Raw genomic sequence first — 17,870 nt, 5'->3', positions numbered from 1 at the left:
CAAGCACGTACCTCATCCAATCAGAACACAGATCCAACCTTTGAACATCAGGTTGAAGCTGAATAAAACAGATGTGATAGAGAGCCTACGTCACAATGTACGATGGCTACGATGCCTGTGTTCCAGGATGTAGTCAAACAACAGCAGGTCTTAGTCATTTTTATTCTTCACGACTGATAAAAGCATCAGAAGTGTTAGATAGTGTTATAAGAGACTGCCAGATTTGGTGTTGGTGACGTATATTGTGCGAAACGAGAAATGTAGTTCACTGACTAAACTAAACTGCAACGAACTGAGACCTTGACTTGTAAAATGATGTTTTAATTGAGTGTAATTTGTGGCACAGTTCAAATGGAATCAGGAAACAATTTGTTTCACCATCGTGGTCCACAGAAGGGGCGTGACTTAGGCACTCTATAATCCAGCATGTCCTGAGATATTTCTCGCATTGCACCAGAAAAGTGGACTTCATCTGACTGGAACTGTTAATAATATTATAATAACTTAAAGAACCGGTGTGTAAGATTTAAAGGCATATAGTGGTGAGCTCACTGCTTGCAAACACCTCACCTTAAGCTTTAGGAGGATCTACAGTGGCCGCGAAACTTGCGCAAAATGTGAAAGTCCCTCTGTAGCTCTGGAGTGTTTGCTTTGTCTGTTGTGGCGGTGCAACATAGTGACATCCATGAACAAGGAGCCACTCCCTCTGCAGATTAAAGGGCTCATTCTGAAACACAGCACTTCTTTTATTTCAGTTGAGTAGATCCCCCATAAATCTGACACACTGGACCTTTAAAGGCATTATTTTGAAGTTTTAAAACAATTTGGAAAAATATACTAATTTGCTTTCTTTCAAAGTGATATGAGAAGATTGATATCCTGTCTGTGTAGGAAGTACAGAGCTGCACTGCTGATTGGGTAATACCTGTGGCACACCTACCAAATGAAAGAAAACCTATACCAGAGCCCACCATTAAGTGGAAACATGTCTTTCAACCTGGAAACTGTTTTCAGATCAAACATGTCCCAGCTCTGACTGGCTGTTTACCCCTGCTAGCAGTCTATGCTAAGCTAGGCTAACCATAATTGGCCACACAGGGACTCCAATCTTCTCATCTAACTCTAGAAAAGAAACCAAATACAAGCATTAACCCAAATTGTATGTAGTAAAAGGACGGTTAGAGCTTTTTGTCCCCTGTTGTTTCACACAGCAGCAATCTGTGGATCAAACTGCCACTTTAAAGTAGAAACAGTTAAGAAAACAAAATGTAAACTAACACATCACTGCTTTTACAGAAATGATCAAGAGTAATGAATTACTTTTCAAACACATTATAGAAAACATCAAAACTGTAGAAATGTTGGTTGAAGCTGTCAAAGGACAGGAGTGCTCAATCATCTGTACGTGGTGTCAGGACGGAAACATTTGACTCCTTCACTCGTCTGTCCTCCTCCACCTCTCCATCTCTCTCAGCCGTCTCTCCAGGATCTTCACCTGCTCCTCCAGGTGAGCTGTTTTATCAGCTGCATCGGAGCCCCTCGATGTCCCCACGCCCAGTATGACGCAGACGAACACCAGGACGGCCAATCGGATGGCCATGGTTTCTGTGTCCACGCTGTGGTCGCTCAGGATGAATCCGAAACAGGCCAAAGCCAGGCTGACCTTCAGCAGCCACAGAGCCCGCCTCAAAGTGGAGGCAACCAATCGGAGGGTGAGGGAGAACAGCCAGTAGCCAATGAGAGCCACAAGGACCCACTGGACGACAAAGATCAGACCCTCGGGGGTCACTCTGCTGATGGGAAAGCCTTGAAAACAGGAACACGAGGACAGACAAATAGGGCAGTTTATTATATTGAAATATTGAATTATTCTTATTTTGATTTATTGAGGATTACCTAGAAATTATCATTTAATTAAGATAATTCTGTCTGTCTCTTCGCTTTAAAATCTTTTCTCTTTGTTTCCTCCTGGTAAATCTGCCGTCATGTTGGCATCACTTTTGCTCCTGGTGTACCTGCTTCTTAAAGGTGATGAGAGCTGACTTTCTGGTCGGCTTATTGCATGTTCGCCCTAAACTCGCAAGTGAATTAATGAGAGCACTTGGTCACATCTGATAGGTGTATCCTGCTGTGTGCCGGTGGTGCAAGGGGCAGGACAGGACAGGACAGGACAGGACAGGACAGGACAGGACAGGATAACCCTGCACCCCTGGTGCAAGACGGCAAAAGTGGATTTGGACACACCTTGAATTAGGGCTGGGACGATCACCGATTAAATCATATATTGGCGATTGGAAGGTTGCCAGGCGATTTGCTGTTTATCAAGGCAATTTTGAAAAAAAAAAAACGGCGCTCTACTGTGCATTAAGAGATGTTTCTGGAGGAAATGCATGACTGTTAGAGAAGCCCCGTTTACAAACAGACCTACAATCCACATTCTCTCTCCTCTCCTCTCCTCTCCTCTCCTCTCCTCTCCTCGCATCTCTTTGATTCAAACTGACGCAGCCCGTTTGCTCATGCTTCGGGGTCGTTCAACAGAGTAGGCTAATTGCAAATAAATATTGTTTTAATGTGTAACTACTGAAATGTTCACACAAGGGCTTTCATAAATTCCTACAGTGTTGCGGCACTGCCGCCTTTGCAGGTTAAAAGTTAATGACAGCGACTTGAAGCGAGGAGGAGCAACACGTCTCCGGCTTGTCAGCGCAGCAGTGTCGCTCACTTTTGCATGTGATGCAAAACATTAAAAATAACGTCATTATAACAAAAAGTATAAACCTGCAGTGCTTGAAGTGCTAGCTTGGGGGATCGGGAGTTTTGTGGCTTCAGCAGGATGATGAAGACGAAGGTGCGCAAATAAATTGGTTGTCTGAACATTTTTCACGGACACACATTTGTTGCATATTGTGCAGATAGGCTTTGTTGTGTCCGTCGGCTCACCTCTGGCATCTGGGATAAACCCAAAAAACTCCCAAATTGGAGATGTGGCGTTTTTCTTTGCCACCAAAGCCACAGCGGTGTCAGTGTTGGCAGTGTTGCTGACTGGTAGCGATCAACATAAGACACGTGCCAAGGACACGTGCCGCCCCTGCCCCTTTGCCAATTTAATCGTGTATTGGCAATCTAGAGCAATGACAATCTACAATTTGAAATTTAGAGGCAATCGCACAGTCCTACCTTGAATAAATTCAATACATTGTGCCTCGCGCTTTCCACTTGTGCTTTAGATCAGCATAAGACCCCTGTGTTCAAAAATGAAGAGGGCGAGAAGATCACAGATGAGCTTAAAGCTGCGTACAAATTTTGTAAGAGGGCGATGACCTACACAAGTAACACAACCAGCATGATGCTGCATGTCACCTGGAAACATAGTGAGAAACTCAAGTCAACACCGCCTGAGTAAAGAAGGACAATCAACACTGACAAGCAGATTTTTAAACTAGGAACACATGCAAGCCTTTTTTATTTGAAGAAGTTTCATTCATTTAGTCATATTGATGTGAGATTTGTTTTAAAAATCCAATTTTTAGTTTTTTTTAAATTTAAGATAAAATATTATTTCAGTGGCACTTTTAAGAAGAAAACATTTGGGATGTTTTGCACAGTTTACCTCAGAGATTAAAAAATAATAATAAATTAAAAGGGATTCTCTTTGGGGTGCCCCTGTAGCTCAGTTGGTAGAGCGTGTGTATCATGTGTTGAGACTGTTGGTCCTCTGCAGCAGCTGCCGGTTCGATTCCCGTCTGCAGCACATTTGCTGTGCGTGTCATCCCCTCTCTCTCTCTCCCCCTTTCCTGTCATATCTTCAGCTGTTCTATCTCAACAAAGGTGAAAAGCCCCAAAAAAAAATATATATATATATATATATATTTCAAAATATACATTCATTGCATAGTTTGTGTTTTGCAGCTACACTCTACCTCAGACATGTTGTGTCTTTTTTGTCTGAGAAATAATTACAGGAATATTTTTCAGTCATAATTTGTCTGCAAGCTCATTCTGTTAAAAAAACTCATGAAAAACTCATGAAACCAGTATCAGAAATCAGATCGAATCTCGAGTTGAATGTATCGTTACATCCCTATTGACACCCATTCAGGCTGCAGATAGAGTCACTCAGAGCACTGAGGCTGATTTAGTTCAGGCAGAGATACCCCCCCCCAAAAAAACAAAAAATCAATATCAACCGACTGATTGGTTTACAACAAGGTAGAATTTCAGTCAGCCAAGATGTGGTTAACTACAGTCCAGAGCAGGTCAAAGTTGAGCCCTCAAACTGTGATGGATGTTTAAAACAAACTGTTTCTGACCGGACTGACTTGTTTTTTCAGTGATGTCACTATGTTCATGGTGATAGACAATAGTCTTTGGTTTGTGTTTGTGTGTGATATTTACCTTTGATTCCAGCAGCCTCCATGAAGTGTCTAACATACTGCAGGAGCACGTTCAGACCTCCAGCTACACTGCCTGACACAACACCCAGAACCTGAGAGAACGCCTGCAAGACAGGAGAGGAGAGGAGAGGAGAGGAGAGGAGAGGAGAGGAGAGGACAGGAGAGGACAGGAGAGGACAGGAGAGGAGAGGAGAGGAGAGGAGAGGAGAGGAGAGGAGAGGACAGGAGAGGAGAGGAGAGGACAGGAGAGGACAGGAGAGGAGAGGAGAGGAAAGGAGAGGAGAGGATTTTTTTTTCAAACTTTTTATTTTTCAAGTAAATTACTATATACAAAGATATATAATAAAGTACAGGATATCGAAACAGATTGTGGCATTTCTGATTCATTATGTGAAAAATCATTCAAACCTCAAACATAACAGTTCATCATCTCTGTAACACACCCTGTTGTTAGTGCTTTTAGCTCAGTGTGTCAGGAGTGATAGTGTTTGGTTCCTGCATGAGAACTGTTGTCAGAATTCTGGTTGAACAAGTTTCTTTTGAGAAACGTATGAAGTGTTTTGATTTGGTATGACTGAGTTCTAGAGGTGAGATGAACTGTTTGGGAGAGATGCATGTTTGTGATGCAGACTGTATGAAGAGTTTTGACAAAGTGGCTTCATCATTGACCAATGCTTGGTAGCAATTGAAAAAAACTAACTGCTAATTTTGTTGGTAGGTTTTTTTTGTGCCGATTTCAGTGTTTCATCTTCTATTTGTTACTCCTTGTGCTCCCTTTTCTTTCCAGTTTCTCTTTCTTCAGCTCCATCTCATGATCAAAGTTTTTATAGTCTCCAAACAGGTTCAAGGAAATGTTGAAGTCACTCGTTTTTGTTGTAATTTGATGTTGACCTGTTAAAATTTGTAATACATTGTAAATGGAGGCTTTGACTGGGTCTGTTTCTATTTTTATTCATTCCAGTGAATGGTGAACAACTAGTTTAACTGGAACTACTTTGCAGGTGTCCATTATGTTAGGGATAATGTACAGTGAACAAGTCATTATTTCACAATAATCACCAACTCACTGTACATGATCATGCTTATTACATTGCTTAAAAAAAATAAATTATCTGATGCAAAATATTAATTTCTAAATGATTTTATTGCTCCTCCAAATCCCATGATCAGAACTGTGTCCAGTCTGTCCTTCATAGCACCAGTCTGCTATACAGAACTAAAAGAACTTATAATCCTGAAATTATGGCTGAACAATTTTGAAAAAATATCTAATTGTGATTAGTCTGTCTGACTTTGCAACTGCAGTATGATTTGCAATATCAGAGGTAAAGATAATTTTTACATCATTATTCTTATTTTGATTGAAAAACATGTCAAAATGACTACGGTGTGATATTTTTCTTTAGTTTTTTTTTGTTTCCAGGAATTTCTACCATTCATTTACTTGAAAGTTTTTTGACACATTTTGCCTTTAACAAATATTGCACCTACTGCAATTTGAAAACCCATATTGCAGTTTCAATAAAACTTCGATTAATTGTGCATCCCTAGCTGAAACTGACCAATCAGAATGGAGTAATAACAGGAATTAACAGACACCCTCCACCCAATCAGGAACAAATATTCCCCCAGAGCAGTAAAACACTGACAGGGAACATTTTATTGCCCAGTGACTACTTTCACTTTTGATACTTAAAGTGGGCTACATTTTGATGATTATACTCACACAGGATACTTTTACTTAAACAAGGTTTTGAATGCAGGTCTTCTACTTGTATTTCCACAGTGTGGTATTAGTACTTTTCCTTCAGTGAAGGAACTGAAAACTCACACAGAGGGAAAACAATGGAACCAGGAAGTTACCATTCACCTTGCTCACTTTTCCCTTTTTCCATTAACATTATGACTTATTCATTTATTCATCAACTCACACATTTCTGAAAACATGCTAACACATACTTTGGAATGTGTTCCCGGACTGTACCATTCAAGAAAACTTTATTTTACCAGTCTCTCTTTGTTGCTGGGGTGGCACTATTATTAGACATGAAATATTTTAGCCTTCCTCTGTTTTGCATTTCACTGACAAACTTTACTCTCTCACACCTTTTGTACCGACAGCACCGTCTGCTCCCCAGCCAGCCTGCCCAAGTAGGTCCTTCCCTCCCCGGCCAGGTCAGCCAACGCCGTCCGGAGCTCGTGGATCATCCCGGAGCGACTCTCCAACACTTTCTCCCCAGAAACAGAGAGCAGCAGCGCGCTGAAGCTGAGCACACACAGGCCGCTCACAGCGCTACACAAAGTGTGTGACATATCGACAAACTACTGTATGAAAACACACGGTGAGCTGTAACAAGTTTCGTGTACAGGTAAACAGCGGCGGCAGGGAGACACACAGACAGGATGTGGAAAACTTGAGCAGTAGCGATGAAGAGAGATGTGTGCCACCCACTGGGCTGAGTGTGCAACACGTTTCCATGACGGCTCCATTGTGTTCCCTCAGTCTGTCCACAGGGTTCTCACAGAGGAACGTTGTGTTTGAGGTCTATAGCAACGTTAGGCTGTCTCAAAGTGTGTGTGTGTGTGTGTGTGTGTAACGTTTACGCTGCCTGTCAGTTTTCGTATCACGAATTAGTTATTTAAGCCACATGTTTCTGCTGACTCATCTTTTCGGACGCGGTGCTGCATTGAAGTGCTGGTGGGAAAGTAGTAACTCCAGATGTTGAATCGGTCGCATTTAGGGACCCCTTTAAAGAAAGAAATAAAAAAGAAACACTAAGTGCAAACAATTTTAATGATTTCATTATTTACTTAATTTTTTTATTGTACAAAATCAGGGTAGTATCTCACTAGCTAGCCATGACTCTCTGCTTTGGGTTTTGTGTAGCACTTACACGCTGCTGCACTTCTGTTAAAATGTCAGACACACCCTAAAGATACAGGGCGCTTTTCATTCGGTAAATTTGTCTCCTCGCCTCCTCCACTCGCTTCCTTTCCTCGCGTCTTAGCTCCACCCAGCGAGGAAATGAAAGAGGGATTCGAGGAAAAGATGCAAGGATGGAGGAGACGAAAAATGAAAAATCCTCTTTCCACAGCGTCAGTCCGAAGCGACGTCAATTACTGATGACGTGTTGCACAGCTGTATTAGCTGTCAAAGGGACTGCAGCTGAATGCCCATAGAAGCCTTTACTTATGAACAATTTCACAGTAGTCTTTAATTTTGTAATTTGTTTTAAATATATGGATCATTTTAACTTTCTTTTAAATCATCTAATGTATGCATAGGTTTGTGTTGTTTGATGATCACTCAGAAAAAAAGTTAGTCACTTTTATATCCTGAAGTGCCAGACACATCACGCACAGACTGATGATGCATGATATTGTGTTTCATCATGTAATTGTGAGAATAAACTGCATAATTAAAATGATTTCATTGTGTTCAGGTGGAGTGCGTCACTTTTACGGTACGCCCCTTAATTGATAAAAGACTTCCGTGTAGGATACACCAGTGTATCCTCGCTCTTAGCTCCTCCAGAAGCCTCCTCTTTCCTCACTCCTTGTCTCCTCCAGGAGCATTTAAGCAGTTGGAAAATCCTTCATCATGGCAGAGGGGAAACGGCTTCTGGGTCGATGAAGGAGAGAGGAGACGAGGAGGCAAAATTCAACGTAATGAAAAGCACCCATAGAGTTACCTGCAGCAGGAACACAGGTTCTGCTGTTGGTGGAATGAGACTGGTGCACACCTTTTTCCACACAGGAGGCACAAGTTGCGGGAAAACTGGTAGCCTAATTCTGCTCTTTTGTATGTGTGTGTTGTTTTACGTTTACGTTACGTTTGTTTTTATTGATTTCGGGCCTGCTTTCCCGCTGGCTAGAAGGCAGTTGTTAGGTGGGCAAGTAGATCACTGACATACCAGGTATTTTAAAGTTTGTTTGTAGTTTTTATATTTTAATTTGTGTGTATTTTAATATTTTTCTCTAATAAAGTGTTTTTTTAAAAAATAATTATTAATATTTGTTTCCCTGCAGAACATCAGTGGTTCATGAGCTGCCCTTGCCGTGGAGCCATTTGTTTGGTTTGTTTGATGTTTCTTTGTTTTGTGTTTTTTTCCTTTGTCCAGTCCGCCCTGGCAAGTGAGCTGGTAGTGGGCAAAAAGAAATGGGTATGGTCCATGGGGTGGACTAGTTTTTTTTTTCATTTATGTTTATTTGTTTTGTTTTGTGTATTTTTTTTTTTTGTCAGCTTGCTTCCCCCTCAACACCAGTACCCAGTGCAATCTCAGGCAGTCAGGTTGGACTTAAGGTGTGTTAACCGTGTGCAGTGAACATATTGACGCGTGTAAACTTTTGTGTGAGAACTCTCTTAGAGTGTAGATTTAAAGGTCCCATATTATGCCCCTTTCTCGTAAGTTTTTATAGGTCTCAGAGGTCCTCAAAACATGCTTTTGAAGTTTGTTTCATAAAACACCACTTGGATCATGCAGATCAGCGTGTCTTTATACCCCTCTATTTCAGCCTCTCTCAAAACGAGCTGTTTCTGTGCCTGTGGCTTTAAATGCAAATGATCTGTGACTAGTCACGCCCCTCTCTGGAGGTGGGTGTGGCTTGAATCAGCCGGCCCACGCTGCTATGTTTACGCTGAACAGTTATGTAGATATGGCCGGTGTCAGACACGCTGCAGTTCAACCGTTTGATTTTGATCCAGAATTTGACCCAGACAGAGAGGCTCCTGCAGAAGTGATGGGAAGTTCTTCTCTTTTCAGAGAGCCGGCTCTTTTGGCTCAGCTCCCAAAGAAGAGCGGCTCTTTTGACTCCTGAACGGCTCTTAATTTAGGATATTTTGTAGGCCTTTATTTTACCATAACTTTGCAAAAGTTAATGGTTTGTGTGTTGAAACCCCTTTCATGTTCAGTGTTTTTATGAGAAGCCTTATAATTGCCTAATTTTGTGCATTTAGCCAGCCAGATGCTGCTTCGCTTTCGGGTGTCACTCATAGTTTCAATACGCAACTACAGGAGGCACTCACACACAGACAGAGAGGGGGGGGCGCTCCACTGCAAGTCTGTTTTCACATAATGGTATGATCCTATATCCTCACATCTGATTGGCCACGATGCTGACCAATCAAAACAAAGTTCTGCCTTGAGCAGAGCTCACGCCCAGCACTGAGGTAAGCAGCGAAAGGAAAAAAAAACTGGGAGCCGGCTCTCACTTGATGCGAGCCGGCTCTTCTGATTCACTACAAAGCATCGGCTCTCAGAGCCGCATCTTTTGCGCATGACACATCACTATTCTGCAGAAGGTTAAACACTGTGGACGTTTTTTGATGGTAAGTCAACAACTTTGTGTGTCTTGACACTTTACAGGTAGTCGATGTGTGTGTTGTTACAGCACTAAAATGTAGCTCGATAGCTAATGCTAACTGTAACTCACTCTGCTTGTTCATTATTGAGGGAACTTTTGGCGAATAAGTGACATTATAATTTGTGAATATAGTTAACCGTCATGCCTCCGGTGAGACACGTTAATACTCTGTGGACAAAGGACCTCAGTGGGTGTTTATGTCACAGTTAGTAAGAGATATTTTGATGATTGCTGGCAGTAAATTATCTTCTTGTTTTGCAATATTCTTAGCAGAGATGCCTATCAAGACAGCGTCCTTTATGTAACCATTTTTTACTGAACTTGTTTTGGTATACAGAAAATGTCAGTCTGTCAGTGTCATCATTTATTATCATTTTATCATCAGTTTTCAGAAGTTGAGGCTGTGTGCAGTGTTAAGTAAACTACACTGTGCTGTCTCAGCTTACCTGTTAAAAAGGTCCAATATTATGTATTTAGTAGTTTAGCAAAGTTTACTGCTCATCCACCACAGCTTGTCTAATGTGTCACATTTTGAATTTTATAAATTTAATATTTTGTTGAAATGTTTACATTTTTCTATATTTTGGTGCACATGTGGAAACTGTGCAACAATGCCTACAGAAAATGAAAATATGTGCTGCAAGGAGATACCACAGGTAATATTTTCTAGCTAAACTAATTCATTACATACTCATTACTAATTTCTGTATGACACCTTAGAATAGTCTCTTGATGTGATGTAAAAATATGTTAAAATTAATATTTTGTGTCAAATTATTTATTTTGGAGAGTCACTGCACTGAGTCACTCACTAATATACAGTGAGAAGGTCAATATTGTGAAATAACTCTCTTCTGGATGAATTAAAACCTCTCCGTTTTGTGTTGAGGTCCTGCATCATCCTGTTAGGGTTTATTTCACAAGACTGACATGCTCACTATATATTATCCATACATACTAGTCTGACTAGGGCCAAATGTAATGGGTAAACATAAGAAATAGCTAGTCACTAGGCTATTTCTTATGTTTACCCATTACATTTATCAGATAGCATGATCCCTAATTTTGTATCTTATATTAGGTTACAAGACGGATGCAGGAGGTTGAGGAAGATTTATCATGTATGGTTGACCATCCTGGATTGGACCCTGTCTGCCTCAATGTGTTCTCCCTGCAGAACGCTTTCAACATTTACCGAGCTGACTGTGGTCCTCTACAGCTCAGACGAATATTACAGTGGGTGCTTTTTAAAAATCCTAATAATTTCAATCTGTGCGTTTACATGTAACCATATTGTAACCTGCCTGGGCTGGAATGAGCGTGGTCCGTCGTTGGGGTCAAAAGGACCCCATTACCATGATTACAGAGCATTTGGACCTGAATAAACAGTTAACACTTATTTGTGTTCAAATTTTTTATTTTAGCAATGAATCACTGTTTTTCTTTCATGTATTCATTCATTTATTTATTTATTTATGCATCTATCCATCCATCCATCAGGGGCAGTGTCATGGGTGGGCCTAACGGGCCTGGGCCCACCCACTTCTACAACTGGCCCACCTTAAATGACTGGGAGAACATATATTTTCCTAATTTTTATTTTCAATTATTAAAATAAGCATTTTAATACACCCTTAAGACAAAAAAGTTTCCATTTGACAAAAAGACAACATTTATTCGGCTATTATCACAAGTGAGGTCTGGACCATGTCTGCATGTCACAATATGGCGGTTGTTGAAGTGATGACCGGTGTACTGAGGAAAGCTTATCATTGTCTTTGCATTGCATTTTTTCTACAACGTCTATAAAATGTAGACAATACAGCAGGTAGACATTGCTGCCTGACCTGATTGTCTTCAGATTACCACGCTCTCTCTCTCCCGTTAAAACTGTAGCTCACCCATCATTCTGATCAATTCATTTCGCTCCCTCCTTACAATCAATTTAAAGACTAATCCAGCCAGATCAAATGAAAATGCATTAAAAGGAATAAAATGACAGTTTTCTTAATGAACTGATATACTGATCTACTTGATCCATAGTGGAAACAGATAAGGAGATATCCTGTGCCATCTGAAATAAATATAAACTGCAGACTGAAACTGTTAAAAAGATTTTAAAAGTGTCATAATCAACTGGAAGAGCTAGTTACCATCCACAGTATGATTTGTTAAAGTGAGATTACCAGTTGGAAACAGTGTTGAGCTTCGCAGCTTCACTAGCATTGAATTCGGGGAATCAATTTACGGAGGCAATATTCTCTTTAGCCCTTCTGGTATTTTTATTGAGACTTTCTTCTAGTCATGAACTCTGAACTTCAATGACAAAAAAAAAAAAAAAATAGGCATGGCCTAAACAAAATGTGATGACTGGCTTGCAGACCTGTGACCCACTGCGGTGAAAACAAAACACTGCATCTCATCAAACAGCAACACAATCACACATTGTACAACAACTGATAACACCAAATAAAGGTCTCTTAACACCCCCACTTGTACTCAGGTTGTGGAAATCCAAACCAAAAAAAAGGTAAATTTCACACAATAAAGTACAATACAGGTGTAGACCTCCCCGACTCTTTTAGGCACCAAACATGATACCTGCAAACTTTGTCAGTTTTAATTTAGTGACAGGTTTGGTCATAACGTCTGCAACCATTTCTTTAGTCGTGCAATATACCAGGGCCACTTTCCCCTCGTTTACAATGGACCTTACAAACTGATATTTAATGTCCATGTGTTTGCACCTTTGTCTGCTTAGGGTTAGGGGTTGTCCTCATACACTACTGTTTGTTTGTATTTGTAATCATCAATACTTTCCAATAGCTGCTCTAAATATATACACTCTTGCATAGTGGAGGTCAGAGCCATGTATTCTGCCTCACAGGTTGAGAGCGCTACTGTAGGTTGTTTCTTAGTTTTCCATGAAACTAAAGAACTGTTCTCACTTAGGCTTACACAGTAACCTGTGGTGCTACGTCTGTCAGTGATATCCGCTGCCCAGTCAGCATCACTATAGTCCACTAGGCCTAATTCCTAACTATCGTTTCTCCTGAAACACAACTCTCTGCTTGTAGTTCCTCTGAGGTACCTTAATACATGCTTCACAGTTGCCCACTGTTCCTCTGTTGGTTCACAAAAATATTGTGATAGTTTGCTCACCACAAAACTTAAGTCTGGACGTGTACATGTTGTTAAATATATAAGGCTGCCTACAGCCTCTCTATACATCTTAACATCACACATCTTCTGTGTAACTCAGTTTTTGTTCACAGGGAGTTTCCCTGGGTTTGCTGTTTTGCATATTGAACCTCTCCAAAATCCTGTGGACATACGCTCCCTGTGACATCTTTACACATCCGTCAGACTGAGTGAAATCGATACCAAGGAAATGCTTAAGTCTACCTAAATCTTTCATCTTAAATTTTTCTGAAAGCATCTCTTTTGCATCCTTCATTACTTTTTTCATTGCTGGCTGTAATTATCAGATCATCTACCCAGATTATCATAATCACCTTTCCATGTTTTGTCTCCTTGGGATAAACACAGTGATCTGCTGGGTTTTGAGTGAAATCATTTTCAGTTAGACAGTCATGTAAAGTTCTATTCCAGTTTCGGACAGATTGCTTTAGACCAGGGGTGTCAAACTCATTTTAGTTCAGGGGCCACATACAGCCTAATTTGACTTCAAGTGGGCTGGACCAGTAAAATCATAGCATAATTACCTATAAATAACAACAAGTCCAAGTTTTTCCCTTTGTTTTAGTGCAAAGTACAAGCACATTATAAAAATCTTTATATTTAATGAACTGTCCATTTACAAAACATTTTCTGAACAACCTGAGATTTCTTAAGAAAAATAAGTGCAATTTCAACAGTACTTTGCCTCAGTTTATCAATTACACGTGTGCTTTATAACTGATCACAGTGATTGTACAGGCACAAAACATTAAATCACAGGTATTTGGAACTGGAAAATATAGTCTTACACTTAAAGATTAAATCAACTTATCAAGATCTACAAATTATTTTAACTCTATTTTCCACATCTGTGTAGTTATTCTGAACACATAAATTGACTCCCTACACCTTCCAAACTGAAGTGGGACATATTTAAACATATAAGGAACAAAGTAAAGTTATCCCCTGCCTTGTAAATGTCAAACATTTATACATGAAACATACAAACATACAACATAAAAAAATGCATATGTAAAATTTATGGCATTGCATGGGCAATAGGATTCCACCAAACCAAACTCATTGTGTAGTGAAGCTGTTGACTAACATATTGCACAGCGTTTTTAAATATTAGCACAGCAAGTATTCATTTTCACAAAACTGTATTCTTCAGAGTGCAAAAAGTGTCTGAAGCAGCATTTCACAGAAATAAGTCTTACTTTGTATTCGCTCCTGAAACTTGGCGTCTTTTGGTCTGCACGAGTGCCTCAATATCAGGCGTCATATCCTGATTAGCAGTCACTTTCAGAATGTCATTTAAGTGCCTGTGTGTGAGCCTTGAACGCAGCTTTGTTTTATTGATGTTCATTACTGAGAAAACTTGTTCACAAAGGTAGGTAGTCCCAAACATGCACAAAACTTTTGCAGCCAGGGCTGTTAATTTGGGGCACCCTGGCAAGAGAAACCGTTTCTCAAACTTCCGCAGCAATCCCGAAATCTTGTCTTTGTACCGTTTCATGTCAGGATTTATGCTGGTTGCACATACATCTGAGACAGGGGAAATGAGCAGGGTCACCACTTGCCAGCTGTGTCTCCCACAACGTCAGCTTCAACTTGAACGCACGTATGCTGTCATAATACTGTGTGACAATTTTTTTGTGGCCTTGCAACATTTTATTCAGATTATTCAAGTGTTCTGTAATATCCACCAGAAATGCAAGGTCCTGCAGCCATCCCAGAGATTGTAATTCCATCACTCGTTTACCTTTTTTTCTCCATTAACTGTCTGATTTCCTCTTGTAGCTCAAAGAAACATTTCAGCACAGCACCTCGGCTTAACCATCTTACTTCAGTGTGGTATGGCAGGCCATGGTTAATGTTATTGTCACTGAGAAGGCAGTCATACTGACGATGATTCAGACCCCTGGCTCGGATGAAATTAACAGTTCGGACAACCACCTCCATGACATGATCCATTTTTAATGACTTGCAACACAATGTCTCCTGGTGCGAAATACAGTGAAATGTCCAGAATCCATCTCCTCCGTTTGCGGCTTGTACTTTCTCTCTGAATTTTGTCACAACACCGGCTTTTTTTCCCCGATCATTGATGGTGCGCCATCTGTAGCCAGGCTGACAGCACGGGACCAGTCCACTCCGACTCTGTCCAGTGTGCCGACGAGAGAGCTGAAAATGTCCTCAGCTGTTGTGGTGTCCATCATAGGCACCAACTCAAGGAACTCCTCGGTTACAGTCAAAGTCTCATCAACTCCACTGTGATGGTCAAGGCCACACAGATGGACAGTTGAGGGTAAAACCATCACACAATCACCTCACTTCTTTGTTCAGTGCACAGGTTAATTTAATTTGCAGTCAACCACACCCCAGACAATTCAGGTCCACACTACAGTTTGAGACACTACACTGTGTCACTCTTTGTCTTAAGATACAAACATTGCATTTGAATAATCATCAGTGAATGACTGCACATATTTGTACCCATCAATAGACTCATTGGCTACTGGGCCTGCTAGGTCTGTGTGTACCATTTGTAAGGGAGCTTCTGCTCTTGTATCAGGGTCTATACTTCGGGTTTGTGCAAATTTTCCCTGAATACATACCTCACACTCTTGATCAAGCTTAACAGCCTTGCCCTTAATCTGCATGCCATTAACAACATTTTGTAACCTTAGTACATCCTCATAGTTTCAGTGGCCTAATATTTCATGCCATGTCTGCATATCATGACAAGTACTACACTCAGCTATACTGATAATTGATGATCTTTGCCTGTTCTGTGGATTGTTTTTTTTCCCATTCTCTTGTTATATTTGCTTTGATTGTTTGGTTTCTCTGGCTTTCACCTATACTGTATACTGGCTTTTGTCATTTGCCTGCTTTAATTTTTGTAATCCTAATATTGTCTTCTGTTTCACAATAACGTTCACATATTTCAGTATTAAATTAAGCTCTGTGCTGAGACAAACTATTTCAGTCACTTACAGATCCCTGCATGTAAACTTTGTTATACCCCGGTCTAGGGGAACCCTGGACACAACAGATAATGTGCTCCCTCTGTCTTCCCACACCAAAGAAGGCCAGCAACCACGTTTCCAGGTTCAAAAAAAGGAGCAGTTTTTATTTTGCTTCAGGGGGAAACACAGGCCAAAACAATAAACAAAACAATCTAAGGAAAACCCTAAACTTACCTAACGAAGACAAAAAAAAAGGGGGAAAGAATGACAAAATACTATCCTGATCTCCTAACAAAAACATAAACAGGAGAAAACAGGTTCACAAAATAAAGGCTGCTCCCCCCCCTACTAAACTGCCCTGCTATTTACACGTATTTACAAAGGTTTCAAGGATTCGAGGCTTACTCGAAATATGCTCACCGTGCTATCAACAAATTACTCGAAGCTACTACAGTCATCTACTGATCTACAAAGATTACCAAAACCAAACAACTCGTAACACCGGGCTGGCGGTTCTTTGCGGTGGGGAGGCTGGAGAGAGGGAGAATGCAGGCCGTCGGCGCTCATGTAGGCCTAGGGCTCCGCCCCCTGACCAATCGCACGGCAGCAATCGTCGTCATCATCATCCAGCGCCACCTGTTCCCAATTCACACTGGAGCAGCAACACACACACACACACACACTAGGGAGAGGAGACACTATAGCAATAGGAAAAAACAAAAACATATTCACAAATGACCCACAGGGTCATAACACCCCCCTACCTAAAAATTGGACATTTACCCTCTACAGTAAATGTGCGATTCAATGAGTTCTAGACAGGGTATCAGCAATGATGTTCTCTAGTCCCTTCTTATAACGGATCTCAACACTAAAGTCCTGAAGCAACAACGACCAGCGCATAAGGCGTTGGTTACTGTTCTGCATCTGGGTCAAAAACACAAGAGGGTTGTGGTCAGAGAACACGATGGTTGGTGTTGAGCTGGACCCAATGTACACTTCAAAATGTTGTAAAGCCACCAACAAAGCCAATGCTTCTTTTTCAATAGTGCTGTAGTGCAACTGGTGTTTTTTGAACTTTTTAGAAAAGTAGCAGACTGGATGATCGACGCCCTGCTCATCCTCCTGCAGGAGCACCGCACCCGCACCGAGCGTGCTGGCGTCCACCTCCAACTTAAAGGGGCGCGTGAAGTTTGGCGCCGCAAGCACAGGAGCGCTGCAGAGGAGAGCTTTGGCAGCTTCAAAGGCCGCTTGACATGTTTCTGACCACTTAAATATTTACAAAACGCCCGGTAGTACCCGGCCATCCCCAAAAAACGGCGGAGCTCGCAGTGCGTCTGGGGAGCCGGAAAATCAATGATGGCCCTTACCTTGGCCATAACAGGACAAACTTGGCCTTGCCCTACTTTCTTACCTAGGTAGGTGACAACAGCCTTACCAAACTCGCATTTGGTCAGGTTGAGCGTCAAAGAGGCGGCACACAAACGGTCAAAAATCTCACGAAGTGTTTTCATGTGTTCAGTCCACGTCGATGAATAGGCCATTATGTCATCGAGGTAGACCTCACAGTTCCTGACCCCACAAAGGACAGTGTTCATCAGCCGCTGAAAAGTGGCTGGTGCGTTTCGCAACCCGAATGGCATGACCGTGTACTGTAAAAAATGATCAGGAGTGACAAAGGCGCTGATTTCAGATGCGCGTCTAGTGAGTGGGACCTGCCAATAGCCCTTAAGGAGGTCTAATTTCGTGACGTATTTGGCAGAACCCCCACGGTCGACGCAGTCATCCATTCGGGGTAGCGGGAACGAGTCTGGTTTTGTGACGGCATTAACCTTGCGGTAGTCATTACAAAAACGCGGGGTCTGATCAGATTTGGGCACGAGAAGCGAAGGAGAGCTCCACGAGCTACAGCTCGGGACGGCGAAACCGTGGTCAAGGAGATACTTAACCTCCTGCT

At 41.4% G+C, this 17,870-nt stretch overlaps 1 protein-coding gene across 1 annotated transcript; it reads right to left on the bottom strand.

Annotated features, from left to right (window-relative positions):
- Window positions 1–1,261: 1,261 nt before the first annotated feature.
- Window positions 1,262–6,948, bottom strand: tmem109 (transmembrane protein 109). Its single transcript, XM_084716185.1, has 3 exons — window positions 6,501–6,948; window positions 4,396–4,498; window positions 1,262–1,806 (listed from the first exon to the last, which is right to left on the bottom strand). The coding sequence occupies exons 1-3, from the start codon at window positions 6,705–6,707 to the stop codon at window positions 1,436–1,438; spliced, it is 681 nt and encodes a 226-aa protein (XP_084572311.1). The 5' UTR covers window positions 6,708–6,948; the 3' UTR covers window positions 1,262–1,435.
- Between the last annotated feature and the right edge of the window lie 10,922 nt (window positions 6,949–17,870).

This window comes from Lutjanus erythropterus, chromosome 3, assembly GCF_056507025.1.
Source record: "Lutjanus erythropterus isolate fLutEry1 chromosome 3, fLutEry1.hap2, whole genome shotgun sequence".
In the NCBI taxonomy this organism is placed as follows: domain Eukaryota; kingdom Metazoa; phylum Chordata; class Actinopteri; order Lutjaniformes; family Lutjanidae; genus Lutjanus; species Lutjanus erythropterus.
This window is presented reverse-complemented; position numbering and strand designations above follow the sequence as displayed.